The sequence below is a fragment of the Balearica regulorum genome, chromosome 6 (genome assembly GCF_011004875.1).
Source record: "Balearica regulorum gibbericeps isolate bBalReg1 chromosome 6, bBalReg1.pri, whole genome shotgun sequence".
NCBI classification, from domain to species: Eukaryota; Metazoa; Chordata; class Aves; order Gruiformes; family Gruidae; genus Balearica; species Balearica regulorum.
In genome coordinates this window covers 235,587-251,742 of record NC_046189.1, presented here as the reverse complement: position 1 = coordinate 251,742, position 16,156 = coordinate 235,587, and the positions used below count along the sequence as shown (strand labels likewise).

The window sequence follows — 16,156 nt, the reverse complement described above, 5'->3', positions numbered from 1 at the left end:
TATTTTAAACCTCGATTTTAAATGTGCTTTTATGGTTGTATTTAAGCACAGTGCTCTTGCCTTTCTCAAGACATATAGAAGGACTGTATGTATAATTCTTGTGATCGCTAGTTTTCAAGATTCAGTGTCCCTTAGTTGGAGTACTACAGCAGCAACATGGAAACTGAAACAGGGGAGCAGCCTGAAAACTGATCTTCAGCCATTTCTCAGGCAGATTAACACTGCGTTATAAGAGAAGGTTGGACATTTCCCCTTGTTGTCTGTGTGTTAAATGCCATCTGTATCTATCACGTTTTTTGTCAAAAGAATAGTGCTCTAGTAGCTTTTGTTAGACCAAATGACCTATAGCTTGGAGGAAGTAAGACAGGCAAATGGGAAGTTTGGATCTAGAAGTGCTAAAGATAATATTCATTTGCCAAACAAAAGAAAATTTAATGCCTCCTGTAAAGCAAATATCTAAGTTGAATTTAGTACCCAGAAAGCTTTAAAGAGAGAGGAACAGCTTGAAAAAGGTGTCTGTTTTAATTAGGAAGTTTAGAAATGTCAAGTTGTTTTTTTTTCAATAAAATAATAATTAAAATAATAGCTTTGAGTTTTCAGAAAAGAAGATAAAATGAAATAAAACCATTCATGTCTTCCTTCACAATTCAGGAAGCTCTGACCAAAATGTAAATTTCATATATTGGACTGTTCTGTTAGGCCTTTATGTTTAGTGGGAAAACTGGAAGCAAAGCTAAGAATTTCCTCTACTGGAAGAAATACATTATTGTTTCGTGCTCTGCATGCAGGATTTGATGAGAGGTGAGAAGGTGAGCAAGGGAGTAGAATGCTTTTCTTTCCTTGCAGTTTCTTCCCAAATAGATATTTTGACTAATTTGTTAGCTTACTTTTGAGACAAAATAGGACTGATTTGTTTGGCAGCAAAATCCAGGAGCTGGGGTGGGTGTATATACTTTCATTTTTATATATAAATATATATATATATGATGTGGGATGGAGGAGTCATCTGAACATATAAATATGAGGAGAGAAGACATTTTTCTAGATACTTGTTTTCAGGCAGAGCTTATAAAGCAAAGATGAAAGTTGGCTGGTGCAGATGGTACTGGCTCAGGTTGCTATTCAGGTTTGTGTGCTACAGTGCCAAAACTTATGCTAGGACATTGCTCTGTGTCTCTGAGGCATAACAATGAAAGCAAACTAAGAGCAAACTAAAGTTGTAAAGCTTCACATCAAAGCTTTTTGCATTGCTTGTATGCATGGAGTCTGAATGCAAGTGAGGCAGCTCCCTGAAGCAAAATCGACATCAGAAAAGGAAAACTAAAAAAAAAAAAATAACCGTTCATTTTTAGCCTTTCTGCTGTCCTTCATTTTTAGTACTTGTGGAAGCAAATTTGTGTAACAGCAGACAATGGTTGTGTGAATATATACGAAGTGATGAAGGGTAAGATCGTTGGGTGAAGTTCATAGTTTAGGCAAAATGATCAACTTTGTTGCATTGTTACTGTATTTTCCACAGCTGGAAAAGAAAGTGGAGTCTTTAAACCATGAAATAGAGGAGACCAACTCTGAACTGGAGACGCTCCTTCAACGGCGGGACAGAGAAAACCAAGAAGGAGGGAATTTGGTAGCCATGTTGAGATCTGACATTGAGCAGTCCAAGGATGAACGGTTTGTACATCTTGGGTTATATAACGCTTGGTTGTTGGGGTTTTGTTTGTTTGTTTTCTCACTTTTCATAAAGATATCAATAACTAGGCAAAATTAAGCCAGCTCAAATTAATAGTATAGGATGACTATATAATGGCTTTATTTTCAAGGGTTTTTTTAGGGTGAGTTTATTACCAACCTAGCAAGGGTGTAGTGGGGTTTTTTTCCTCCTTTTTTTCTTGTGGTGTGATGGAGACTTTGGTGTTTTGGGGTTTCCACTGTCTGTAATCTTGAAAAAAGCTAGGAAATGGAGAAGGCCTCTTGGTCATAGAAACCATTCAGTGCAATGTAGATTGGTTTGATACGTCATTGGAATGTGTGGGTTAGAGAGAAGCTGTCATGCTGAATAAAATTCTAGAAGAATTCCCTCCCTCACCTTTTAAGAAAAACAGTAAGCCAGTTTTTTAAACTAAAATGTTTTCATAAATATAATTTTTGTTGTCTACTCTGCCAGAACACCCCTAGTTATTTTGATGTCATAGTAGTATAGTACAGACGTGTTCTCCCTGCTGGTGCTTCCACGGACGTGGAAGCCTGAGATGCTTGTGACTGCAGTATGATCTCTCCATCTACCTGTGGAGAAGACAAAGGGTTTTTTGCTGAGCCTGCTCTGTGGAAACGGCCTTGGATTTTTGTGAATCATCTGAATGGTCTTCACTATTAACTGTCAAACTATGGCAAGATATCCTTTTTAGACTGCTGGTTTTTCAGTAGGTTCAAAGTGTCTTTTAAATCAAGTGCATGCAATTTTTGAAGTGTTCAATATGCTTTTGTTCTAGGAAAAAACTGCAGGAATCTTACCAGCATGTTTTGAAATTGCTTATGGAGTTGGTGAAGGCCACAATAGACATTGAGGACCTTATCTGCAGCAAAATTGGTCTTTGCCTCGATGACAGTCTGGCTTCTGGATATTCTAGAGGAAGTCACAGTATTATGGAAGAAATAGGATTTGTGCAGTATTTCAAAGCCAAAGAAAAGCATCACCTAGAAAAAGGTGAGTACAAATCTGCATAACTGGATGTAGTCGGTTCATGTTCTTGAAAACGCCTTTTTATTTCCTTTTATATGGGCAAGGTTCAGAAAGGGTATAACTCTTGTTGCAGTATTTTCTGTGTCTCTTTCAAAGTTGCTCCACACTTAAGATAGTGTCTATCAGTGTTCTTTCATTTAAATACTTTTCATAGTTCAGATACTAAAATGTTGCTGGGAGAAGCTGAATGAATTATAGGGCAGGAAAGATGAACTTGGTGAATACAGAGTTTCAGGCCCTTATGTATAGCACGATATTTCCAAATGTTGTGAAAGACAGTCTTGATTTGTCAACAGTGAGGTATTGATGTATACAGGTTTTCACCTTGTAATACATCTCCAGGACCAAGCAAGGCCACTGTCTGCTGTCAGTTGTTATCCGAGTGGCCAGTTCTGTGTCATTTTTCTGTGTTTTTAAATAGCTTGCTTGTTTTCAGCAGAAGAGCTGCTTGATGAAACTCTCACTGAACACAACCAGCTATCTCCAGTGACTGACGAGGGGTCTGACTTGAGCCAGTACTTATGCGAAAGTGTTTTTGCAAAGCCAGAATTGGCATGTGAAAATGAAGAAATGATACTGAAAATTGGTCATCGCTTGCGCACTGCAGTGGAAAGACTTCTGGAACTGGTTACAGAATCAACTAAACAGGTAAAACTTATTAATCTATAGAGAGGTATAATTATACTGAAAATGTGAAATCTGTTTTAAGGCGTGTGTATTTAGCAATCTGTAGGACTGGTTACTAAAAAGAAACAGATTTTGTCTGAATACGTGACAAGTTATCAGCATAGGGAGTCACGTGCATCCCCTGCTTCTTACAATGAAGGTTTTGCCCTTAGTCTCATTTATAAAAATGATCAAATAACGACTTTTTTTCTTTTAGTAGATCCTGTAGGAAGGCTATAAGTTGGTTGCCTTATGTAGATTTAGACTAGGATTTGAGATGTGTTTGGTAAATTGCGGAGACCAAGAGTTAAGGGTTTTTGAGGGGTTTTTGTTACACTTCACATCAATGATTCTTCAACAGTGATAAGCAGGTTCAAGAAAACTCAGTCTTAAGTTAAAATGTTTTGGGAATATGTAGATAGCAGTAAGCAAACGTCCTTGTAATTATATACTGCTTAATTGTGATAGAAGGAGCTCAACTCAGTATCATGAAAGAATTGGAGTATTTCCATAGTGAGCTTTGCAATGTCTAGTCATTCAAGTTTGGGAGGAGGAGTTATAAATCTGAGGTAGATGCCTGAGTACCGTATACATTTAGAGGATTGAATTTAGTGCTACAATAATTAGTTTGTTGAGTAAGGAAGCCCCTAACTTAAGAGAAAATGTGAAGGGGAGGAATATATCTTGAAATTCATCTTCTTGTCAGGTATTTTGTGCAACACAGAGATAAGTGTCTGTGTGAAATGTATATTCACCATCTTAAAAAAATCCCTCCTAGATTGAGGTGCTGAAATTTGTGCTTTTGGGTACTGATGCTAGTTCCACTAGCATGTAGCTAACTTGGGGTTAAAGCACTTGCCCAAGCCATGGCAGATCTAGATTCTAGGTCACCTTCATCAGCTGCGTTTAAGTATACTTTGCTTAGCTCTGTGAAATGTCCTACCCACCAGGATAAGCTAATTAGTAACTAAATGGGAATGGGACTGATCTATTCCTTTCCTTTGAACTTGAGACACTGCACATAGGAATGCAGCATACATAGTCTCAGAGAACTGCTGCCCATACCTTGGAAACCTGGTGATGTATTGACTTCACTGTCTGTTAGACATGCCTGAATCTCTTGAAGAATTTAAGTGCAAGTGATATCCGGCATCAAATTTAAAGGTTAATCATGATTCTGTAGCTAAGAAGTTACAGATAATTCTTCATAGTTCCATAGTTAAGGATGTCACAGATAGTTTTGTAAATAGTTGCTAGGTACTACTGAGGATGGCCATTGTACAGTCCTACCATTATGTTAGGTAATATTTACCCAAACAATGTATTAATTAAGATGTGCTTGTCAAGAGGTAGAAGCATAACCGATAAATCGTTTGTCTGATCAACAGACCCTGAATAACCATTTGGGAGTGCCAGAAGTATTGAGAAACTAGGGGAAAGGTAATTTGGGCCAGGGTCTCTGCAACCACCGACCCATGAGCCCCCTACCCAAACTATACCACCTACCCAAAGATAAAGGCGGAGAAAAGAACTGAGGATGCCTTCTAGTTTGCATACTAGGCAAAGAAATATGAACCAATCATTGTAACTGGGAGCATACTAATTTGTAACATTTGTATATAAATTGGTGTTAGGTGTGCTTGATTTGTGGAAATCCACCGAGCACCCAGGCCTGAATAAAAAGCAATATTTCTCCTGTGTGTGTGAGAATTGACTTATTGCACACCGGGCAACAAATCCGCTTTTCGGACAACACAAAGATGCTTTGAATTTCAGGTGGCTCAGAAAGTGTCATGCTGAGCAGTTCAGCCAACAGGGAGGTATATCTTTTTATGCACAGTAAAGAAACTTATGTGCCTAAGGAAGATTTGTGGCAAAAATACAGGGAGTCACCAAAGTTTCCAGGGGTTTTGAGCAAAGTCAACCTAGTACTAAAATGAAACTTCAAAACCTGGACCTTAATACATAAATGTTATAAAAATTTTTGTTTTGGGGTTTTTGTTCAAATGTCTGTAGTATTGTTACATTGCATGTACATCCAAGATCTGATGCTAGGGGAAATTGTTTACTTTTAGCTGGAGAAAATGCACGAAAACCATGCGCAATTTGAAGAAGAATTCAGCCGCCGAAATTTGGAAACTGCCCAAGTGGTTAGTCAGCACCAGGAGCTAATGGAGTGCCTCAGCGAGGAAAGCGAGGCCAAGAATCAGCTGGCACTAGAGCTTCATAAAGCAGAGGGTAAGAAAATGAAACCAATAGGAAGAGATCTCAGCGCCATTTACTCATACCTCTTTCCTCCAAATATCTATGGTATGCTTTTTGTGGCTTTTGTTGTTGATTTCCCTGTCTATCATCCCTTTTCTGCCTTTCACATTACTAATTACTTGAAGCTTGGGTCTTCTCTTGCAAATCCACTACTTAACTCTCCTCATCAGAATTGCATTTCCCTGGGCCACATGTGATAGTGCTTATAAATACTTATTCCATTGACTGCATGAGAAAAATACCATCATTTTTTAAAAACGAGCAGTTTGTATTCCTGAACACAGGAGCTTGGATTATTGAAAAGAAGATACACTCCCAGAGCAAATCAGCCCACCTGTCTGACCTTGGGAGGGTTCAGCGTGAACTGGAGCAGTATTTGATGGCAGTGCAGGCATAAAGAGATTCTGTAAGAACAGACAGAAAGGCTGAGGCTGTTGATCTCAACACTATCACAGACTGCATATCGTCAGTCTAATTCCCCCTTGTGAAGATTACGACTTGAGGTCTTCGCCTTTATGTAGGAGAATCTTGAGGGTTTCCGTGTCCTTCAAGTTGAGCTTCTCTCAACTGCTCATGGCATCTGCTTTCCATTCCTCTTCTCAGTCATGGTCCTTTAGGCTTATTTGGTCTTTCCAAGATCCTGTTTCCTTCCTTTCTGTGAATCATTCCTGGATTTCTTGGGCTCTGAATCTAACACTTGATCTTACTTTCTGTAGATTCTGTTTCTTCGAACCCCAGCCCCCAGCAGAGGATGTGTCAGACTGTCCTATGTTGTGAGGTGATCCCAGGCCATCAAGGCTTAATAGTCCCCATATACATTCCACATGTTTGGAGACATGTTGTGACACGTCAGCCTCATAAAATCTGTTAGAATACATCAACTGGTACATTTTATTCCTTAAGATGCTTCAAGAAGCCTAGCTACAGTGTAAATTTAAGTCATCTTCCACTTCTTCCTTTCTATGTCACCTTTCGTTGTTTGCATAACATTGTTTACTCATGTTTTCAAGCTGCTTTTTTCCAATAGATGAGTTTGTCTGCAGCTTTATTTGCATTCTAACTTGGGATTTTAGGCATTATCGAAGGCTATGTTGCAGAAAAAGCTGCATTGGAAGAGGCCTTGAATCTGAAAGAGGAATCTGAGCGTCGCCTTGTTGTGGAGCTGGAGAATATGCGTGAACGCTTCCAGGAGCTAACCCAGGAGCAAGCAATTCTTGGTGAGGAGTGGGTATGACGCCATTAGTGGAAAGGGCACACTGCACTGTGTTTCTATAACATATCAGTCTTTGTTTTGACGACCTAGTGAGCAGCTCAGTCTGGTACAGAGGTCAGCAGGGTCTTCCTATAAAAGCAGAAAATAAAGCAACTGGTTCTTTCTGATACAAAGATAGTACTGTCAGGGAAGAGTACTGCTGTAGTCTTATGCTTAGTTAAGAATGGGAAGTGTCTGAGAAAATAAGAGGCATGTATTAACTACAGGTAGTTAGTTCCAATGAAAAATTAGCACTTTGTTAGTAACTGAAATGCTGGTTATTTGACACCGCAGTCAAAGATAAGAGTTGGAGCTTTAAGAATTTTGACTGCTTTCAGGACTAAGGAGATAGCTTAATAATGATGGTAGAAAGAAAAAAACCTGTTGGATGATTCTTTGGATTATGAAAAACTTGTGGTGGTGATGTGTACTTAGTTTCATATGTAAGCTTTTCCCTGCTCCCCAGCCTTGTCCTGTTAAAACACACGCATGTGATCAGTGAGGGTGACGGTGGAAAGAGTCTAATGATCAAGCTCAAAGTCTGTTCAGGTTTTTAAAGGAAAGTACATGGGTTGAAAATGCTGCATGAGGTAGTGTTGTTGGAGAGGATAAGGTGAGGCAAGTGTCTTAAACCTTTATGTAAGGAGTGACTCACTGCAAGCCAATGCCAGCTGTTGAAATACCAAAGCAAACCCAGACAAGTAGGTGCAAATCAGCAGGCTACATAACTCCTTCCCTCACTCCATCATCCCTCACCCCACAGCATATGTGATATGATGTAAGCTGACTACAGGGAGTTTGTGTGGGGAAGTGAAATAGGATAAAGGGGATCTCTTTGAGATACTGGAGGGAGTCTATTAACACTCAATGGGTGGAAGTTGGTGCTGTGATAACTCACACTGCAAATGAGGTAGCACACATTTTAACAGTGACAGCAGTGATTTAATAAAGACTCTGAAAAATCTCAGTGTAATATAACTGGCTTACATGTAATATGATTTTTTTTGATTCACAGAAGAAAATTCAGATATGTGACTTGCACTATGCAGGAACTCAAGACTAGGTTATGCTGGCTCATACCGATGAATCTGTGAATCATTTCAACAGCATTGTATAGTTTTGACTTCTTGAATTTGCAGTCTTAATGTCATTCTAATACTTCTATAAGTGAATTTTTCTGTATCGTCTTCCAGTAGAAATTTTGTCACTTGGGATCACTGTGTTTCCATTTCTGTTAGTGCCGTCATTACGCTACCCTCAGCTATGTCACCACGATGCCACTGTCAGCTATGCGGCATAGATCATTACTGCCTGAGCAGACTACGTAACTGGTAGTTGCACATAGTGCATGCTTGGGTCAGAAATAAAGACAGCAAGAAACAGTTTTCTAGTGGATTTCTCCATTGTCGGTAGTAGAGGAATATAAAGACTCTAGGCTTTAGGTATGGATCCAAATTCTACAGGAGGGGTGTGTTTGGCTGAACACAGTCTGTATATTGCAATTATCTGTCCACCTCTCAGGAGCCTCGGTTGTAGACTACTGCCTGTCTCTCAGCCCTACTGTATCATTCCTCTGCAACTCTTCTCTGCCTCTTGCCTCTCCCCCACCTCATCCTTTCTTCTTCTCTTCACCTTGCTGTTCTTCACCTCTCTTCTGGCTCTTGACTCTACCATTGTCCTGCTGTTGTGGGCCGCCATCCTTCTGTGTTCTTCCTTTTGGCTCTGCTCTTGACCTTTCAAATGTAGTGCAATCAAAATACTCATGTTGTACCTAGAATCATAGAATGATTTGGATTGGAAGGAACCTTTAAAGGTCATCTAGTCCAACCCTCCTGCAATGAGCAGGGACATCTTCAACTAGAATAGAATATTTTTAGTTGGGAGGGACCTACAATGATCGTCTAGTCCAACTGCCTGACCACTTCAGGGCTGACCAAAAGTTAAGGGCATTGTCCAAATGCCTCTTAAACACTGACAGGCTTGGGGCATCTACCACCTCTCTAGGAAGCCTGTTCCAGTGTTTGACCACCCTCTTGGTAAAGAAATGCTTCCTCATGTCCAGTCTGAACCTCCTCTGGCGCAGCTTTGAGCCATTCCCAGGCGTCCTGTCCCTAGATCCCAGGGAGAAGAGCTCAGCACCTCCCTTTCCATGTCCCCTCCTCAGGAAGTTGCAGAGAGCCATGAGGTCGCCCTTCAGCCTCTTTTTCTGCAAACCAGACAAACCCAGAGTCCTCAGCCGCTCCTCAGAGAATGTACCTTCCAGCCCTGCCACCAGCAAGGAGATCAGGTTGCTCAGAGCCACATCCAACCTGACCTTGGATGTTTCCAGGGATGGGGTGTCTACCACCTCTCTGGGCAACCTGTGCCAGTGTTTCACCACCCTGATATTTGTAAAAAATATCTTCCTTATAGCTAGTCTGAATCTACCCTCTTTACTTTAAAACCATCGGCCCTTGTCCTATTGCTACAGGCCCTATTAAAAAGTATAATACATGTGTGTCTGACCTCTCATGTGATATCTTAATAATATCTTACTGTTCCCTTAAGAGACTAGTACCTTACTTTGCCCCAGTAAGCAGAGGAAGAGGTGGGGAAAGACCTCTCTTCCTCAGGGCAAAGACAGCAGAACATAAACAGATTCAGGGGCTGCAACTGAAACTAAAGGCATGTTGTGCTTACTTTAAAACAGTGATTATGGCCTTGAGTACTATGTCCCGCAGGAAACGCAGAATAATTCCATGGTATTGTTGATCGCAAGTACGTCTGTGTGTCATGGCAATATGTGATGTATTACAGTCTGTAAGTCTGTGCCAGCTGGACTGAATCCTGCTTGGAATCCCCTGGCAGGAACTAAAAGGGGGATTTGAGGCATTAATTATTCCATCTCTGTCTGGGGAAAATTGCAAAAAAAGAATATTGATTGTATTAGAAAATGCATAAGTGACAAGCCAAGAATGTTGCAACAAACTTGCATGGTTATAATGTAAACCCATTTCTGTAGTAGCTCTAGTCCGGTTAACAGGCATGGATCAACGTATGTCATCAGGAGCTTTGTGTCATAATAAAGGTGATGTGCATTTTCTGCCAAATAAAAGGTAGGCACTCTCTGTATTACGTATGAATTCTTAGTGATTTAAAAGATGGAGTGGATCACAATGCCCTATTCTTGTCTTGTACATATCTGTGTGTTTTGGTTTCTAGGAATACCTATTGCTAATGTAGCACAAAAAGAAGGTTCAGGTTTGTAATGATGAGTGTGGGGTTTTTCTGGTTTGTGTTGCTGTAACACTGACTGACTGAATTGATAGTTTTGATTTTATTTTAACAAAGAGGAATAGTACTTCATAAATAGGCCCAAGAAATTATTTGGTTTATGAATATCTTGGCAAAAAAAGAGTTGTGACTTCTGTGATGCATCAGAAAACAACTAAAGCTAAGAATATTCAATTCACGGATCAATATTGAAAGGAAAAAAAAATGTTTTGCTGCTGTTAGGCTTAAAAGACATTATGCCATTATCTTCATGTTTGCCATCTTCATTTTTCTTTTGAGGGGATGGAGTGGGTTGTAAGCTTGCTGTGAGCTTCTGATGATACACAGTGGGCTGTTAAAATGATTAAATTAATTTAAAGGGGGGAAAAAAGAAAAAATATTTGAGGGGATGTAAAATGCGGAGCTAAAGTACAGCCAGAACTGAAGGAAGTCTAAGGGAGACTAGAGAGATGTAACTGCATGGCCAGGTAGATCAGAAAAAAGAAGGGCAGAGCAGAACGGTAAGGAAGGCTAGTTATGGGAGGAACAATGAGACCAAAAGCAAGCCAGAAGGGTCCGTAGAGCTTTACGCTGACTTTGGAAGTCTAATGCTGAAGTAAAATTTGCAGGTGCCAATTTGAAAGAGGCTTTTTTTCCTTTTTTTTTTTTTTTTTCTTCTTCCTAAACTATAGTGTGCATACTTAACTCCTGAGTAGCAAATTCATATGATAAATTCGTATGGTAAATTCATAGCTGCCATGATTAGGTTTTGTGGTCTACACAAAATAGTACACAAAATAATAATACACAAAATATCTTACCATCTTTTAGATTAATTTTATTTGTATGCACATATGTATTTGTAGATACGTTCTCTTGCATATTCGCTGTCTCGTTGTTTCTAGACTTTTTCTTTTTCCCCAAAGAGTGTGAGCTGGGTAAACCAAACCCCTCAGGTGAATAAAAAAGAATTAACTAGGTAAATTCCGGTTAAAGTTAAAAAGCTGCACTGGGCTGTCTTGCCCATCTTTATTCCTTCTGTCCCTCAAACTCTATTAGTATTTAATGTACTTTTTGTAGCCACCTCACTGCCCTGAAATTTGCTGCTGCCTGCTCAGTGCAAGGGAACATCTGACCGAGCTGGCTGGAGGGTCGCTGGGGACTGATGTTCCCCCGGTAGCTGCAGTCCGGCTCTTGCCAGCCGCTCGTTCGAACTCAAACAGTTCCATTTGCTGCAAGTGCCGAGCCCTAAATTTCATCCCCTTTCCCCCACCCCAACCAGTAGTACTCTTCCTCTGGTTTGGAATTGTTTGTAGTACATGGAAAATATGATAAATAAAAATCATATTGTTTGGAGTTGATTGACGTGGCTTATCCCTTGAAAAGCTGATGTGGAGTACTAATGTGAGTAGAATGGCCTCGCTAATAAAATGCACTTAGAATGGAGCTTGGCGTTTGCTGACGGTGATCTGGGGAGCGGGGAGGAGTTTGCCGGGGTGTTACCAAAATGGAATTGCATGATTTGAATTCGTATTAATAAAATAGCAGGTTTGTCCCTATGGAGGAATAAATCTGTGATCTGATGTTCTGTTCATGTTGCTTGAAATTATATTTATACACTTGGGGAATGTGTGCTTAAAATAATAAAAATTAGAAAATTGCTCAAAGAGATTACACTTACTGAGATGGCCAAAATTTGATACCTGATTTCTCTGAAACATTCTCAATTCCATGTAAAATCTCTTAGCCTAATTACTTTTTTCTATTACCTTGCATTTCTGTTCGAGGAGGTGACCATGACCGTTTATTTCAGTTTTATCTAATCAATATTTTGTTCCTCTGAAAGCAATAGTGTTCCTTTTGAAACTAAAAACAAGCCATCCACTTGTTAATGACCATGTTTCTTAGGGTATAGAAGGAAAAATTCTTGTGCTTGTTTCCACAAAAGCATCAGTTCTTTTCTCGGTCTACATACGTGCCCCTCCTACGGGTTCACATATGTCTGTACAGACTCCTCTGTGCACCATGGACAAGCAAATACAGTAGAGTGTTATTTTATTTTATTCCCATCTCCTGCCTGGCAAAACACAGCACTTGGTAACAGATACTCTGTGTTGTGCAGCTGTGGTGGGGTTCAGTCTCCTAATGGAATTCAGACTGTCGTCGGCTTTTTTCTGGACGGTGTGTTTCAGCCTTGGCTAACTTACTGTGTGGCATCTCACGATGGCAGGAGGCTCTTACAGCTCTGAGCGGGATGTGAGAGAGATTGTTTGGCGGAGACTCTTCGTTTACCCGCGTGCATTCTGCCGGAGCCTGAGTTACATCCACAACTCAATGAACATTTGATTAGGAAAGTCGGAGCTTAGTTCGTGTGATTATTTAGCACCGTGGTAGAAAAAGTAGGGAGCGCGGCACTGCGATTGCACGGTTGTTGTTAGTGTGTAGGCATCTGAGATACCGCTCTTGGTAATTGTGAGTTTGCAAAATTAGTGCGTGCGGTGAAATGTGATTGGATGTAGTTGTGGATTATCACTCAAAGGCAAAAAGTACCTACCAGGACTAGAGCTTTTTGAGATACACAGTCTGTGTGTGTATCTCCAGCAGTTCCTCAAAGGCCTTTGTTAACCCTGTGATTTGTATTTATCAGCTGATAGCAAACTTAAAATGGCAGGAGAAGCCCGGTGCCAGTGTAAGGGAGAGCAGGCTCTTAACACGTCGTCTGGAGTGACTGCAAAACAAAACGGGTTGTTTTTTTTCCCTTCGGCTGGTGTGTGTCATGCTCTCGTGTTGCCAATGTACACCCATGCTGCGCATCTCGAAGAATTCCAGTGACTGATAAGCAATTTTGTGTCCATTCCAGTTGGTTTCAAAAGCTACTGTGGGTGCTTAGCAAATCTGACAAAGGGCTAGAGAATCTGGTACAGTTCTGTATCTGCTAAATTTTCTTTTGCTCAATTAACCTCTTAGTTTTCTCTTGCATACTTTGATATTGTCTTAATGCAGAGAGAGTTGCTACAGTAAGAGACCAGGGTGACTAAATCATGGAGTTACAGGGTGGCTGTGGAACTCGAGAGCTCATTCAGTCCATATTTTTGTCCCAAAACAGAATTTACTTTACTTGTTTCTTTGTCCAGCCTCTTTAATTTCCAGAGACGGAGATTTCACAGCCCCTGCCCAGTCTGTTCCAGTGCTTCGTTAGCCTTACTGCGGTGACGTTTTCCCCAACGTTTAATGTAAATGTTAGTGCATTGTTCTGAGCTTGTGACGCTTATCCTCTTAAGCATGAACATAGAAATGTTCATGTTTCTTGGCTTATTTTAGAATGTCTAGAAATTTAATTAAATACCCGTGCATAGTGAAGCACTAGGAAAGATGTTGTAAGAAGGGTGTGGTATCACATTTGTTTTTGAAGGCTTGTAACAGCAACTTAGAAAGATGTTAGGTGAGGAATCGTGTGGATTGAGCTCATCATGCTTGGAAGAGGGAATCGAGCCATTCTGGGAACTGGGCTGCATGATTATGTTAAGGTCCTTGTTGGAGTCATAGACTTACCTTTTTCTCTATGACTGAAAACATTTAAGATGAATAATGGAACATTTGAAGAGTAAAATAATGAGCTCTTGCAGGACCTTGCTTTACATACTAAATAGCTTGACTTCTATTTTTATGTTCAGGTTACTTTTAGCTATATTCACACTAAAATAGTTTTACTCCCAGTGATTCAGGGTAGAGTCTCAGTTTGGGTCTCCTAGGCAGTATATTCAGTGCATCCAGCTGAAGGAAAATGCAGTTTATAGGTATAAATTCAGTCTTGATAACTTACATAATCTTGAGCTATGTACATTTTTGTAGTTGTGGTATTTCTTTTGCAGTCTGTGTAGGGTATATACCTGCCATCTTTTTCACAGGTGTTTCTTCCCTTTGCAGCCTCAGAACTGGACTGATTTTCTGTAAGCGTGATTTTTTTTTTCTGGGTTTTAATCCCCGCTCAAAGAGAAAGCAAAGAGAAAGATTACCTTTGCTTTCTCATAGCAGCTAGCTTCAGGGTAGGGCTGGGCACCAGTGGCCGCTGAGGAGGAGATGGACTGGGTGCTGACTGAACCGTGTGGACATCGGCAGCAGTATTCAGCATGGATAGAGAGGAGTAACAGAGAGGCTGGCCTGAGACTGGGTGTTGGAGGTCTGAGGCCAATCTTGGTGTGATGGTTTGGAGCAATTGAGACTTCAGTACTGGATGGTTTGATTGGGAAGAGATTTGAAGTAGGGTGGGAAGTTGGGATGGAAGGGGTGGCAAGGATTTAGGATAGAATAGTGAAGGATGGAGCAGTTGGAAGGATGGGTGTGAGAGACGAGGTGGGTGAAAGTGGGTGTGGGGTTTAAACTTAGGGATGGAGCACATCTGGAATGGAATGAATTTGGAGAATTGAGGAGCTGGTGTGGTTTGGAAAGAGCTGCTGGGCAAGGAGGAGTGTGGAACTGGGGTTGAGAGAGCAAGGACCTAGAGAGAGAATTTGGAGGACTCCTGGTCAGGTGAGATGGGGCTCTCTGGAATTGGGAGGTCTCCAGGGGTGAAGATGAAAGCTTGCTATGTGCCCAGAATATTTCCAACCAGGATTTACTTTGGGATTGAGCACAGATGCCCATGTCATCCTTTACTACATCGTACAGTAGTCTTAACAGAGATGGCTTTCAGAAACACAGTGGGCAGTCATGTATCACGCTTCCTTTTGTGTCTCTTATGGACCATCTTGGGAGACTTTTCTTTGGTTGCGATGCTGCCCAAAGTACCTGAATTTAATCTCATTTTAAACTTAATTTGATTTTTGTACCCTGCACTGAAAACTTTGTTGTTGTTTTTGTGTTCTTATTCAGGTCTACTCAAGGAAGTAGAGTTTTTAGCAAAGGAGAAATTAGAGCTTCAGTGTCAGGCAGAAAAGGACCATTCCAACTTACGCTCTCAAATGAAAGTTTTGGAGGTGGAACTGGAAGAACAGCTGCATAGTAATCAAGACCTGGCCACACAGTTACTGGAGGTTGCTGAATTAAAACAGCAAATTCAAGTTCTTGAAAAACAGCTTAAAAACCAGCGGCAATTCATGGATGTAAGCAAGCTTGGTACCACGTTTCCGTGGTTTTGGAGGTGATAAATACTTGTGCTTGGGACTTGGGAGATGGTTCCTAAAATGGGATACTTTCTGTTTTGTTTGAAATTAAGAACTCTGTATTCTAGTCTTGTAAAGGAAAAAAAAAAAGGTAGTTTTTAAATTCCCATTCTGTAGTATTACAGGATATTTTTTTTTCCTTTTTATTAATTGCTAATTGTTGTTTGTATGTACATTGGAGTCAAAAAGGGGTTTTTGTCTTTCCCTGTAATTTTAGCTATGCTTTCAGGACTACTAAAAGGTGAATTATTTTTAAGTGAGCATAATTTCTTCACCACAAAACCAAACCCCAGTTTCTTCTTTTACTCAATATTTTAATGAAATGAAAAGTTTCTTAACAAAGATTTTCATTATCTCTGGCTGGGTTTATAGGAACAAGCTATAGAAAGGGAACACGAACGTGATGATTTTCAGCAGGAGATTCAGAAACTGGAAGAACAGTTAAAAATTTCAGCAAAATCACAGACTTCAGGAGAGCCCAGAGAGTATAGGGTGAGTAAAATCACACTTAGCGGCCAGAGGAGTTTATTCACTACAATTAAATACTCAAACCTGTCTTGTCTTGGGGGACTGGCTTTTGAGAGACTTTTTTTTCCCTCTGTTGTCACCCAGAGAGCAGATTTTCCCCCAGCTGACTGGACTACATTTAGGCAGTGAGAGTGTATTTACATTATTTCTTATGGAGATGGAAAGAAATGTTGTATGTACATCACAGTAAAGTTTCACAGCCTGTGAGTCCGATTTAAATTAACCGAGGAGACAACAATACAGATGCTCTGCTCTACAGAGCACACCTGAGGGATGACTTCTGGGTTCCAC

The 16,156-nt window shown here is 40.4% G+C and overlaps 1 protein-coding gene across 13 annotated transcripts in view; it reads left to right on the top strand.

Moving 5' to 3' along the window:
• Positions 1-16,156, top strand: part of PCNT (pericentrin) — a 100,859-nt gene that overhangs the window by 41,688 nt on the left and 43,015 nt on the right. For 8 of the 13 annotated variants that reach the window (XM_075755813.1, XM_075755816.1, XM_075755811.1 and 5 more), the window contains 7 exons: positions 1,520-1,671; positions 2,490-2,704; positions 3,162-3,388; positions 5,482-5,644; positions 6,745-6,888; positions 15,048-15,277; positions 15,710-15,829. In XM_075755813.1, coding sequence (XP_075611928.1) covers positions 1,520-1,671; positions 2,490-2,704; positions 3,162-3,388; positions 5,482-5,644; positions 6,745-6,888; positions 15,048-15,277; positions 15,710-15,829 — 1,251 coding nt within the window. The remainder of the gene's footprint in view (positions 1-1,519; positions 1,672-2,489; positions 2,705-3,161; positions 3,389-5,481; positions 5,645-6,744; positions 6,889-15,047; positions 15,278-15,709; positions 15,830-16,156) is intronic. The other 5 variants (XM_075755815.1, XM_075755818.1, XM_075755817.1 and 2 more) reach the window with 2 other exon arrangements.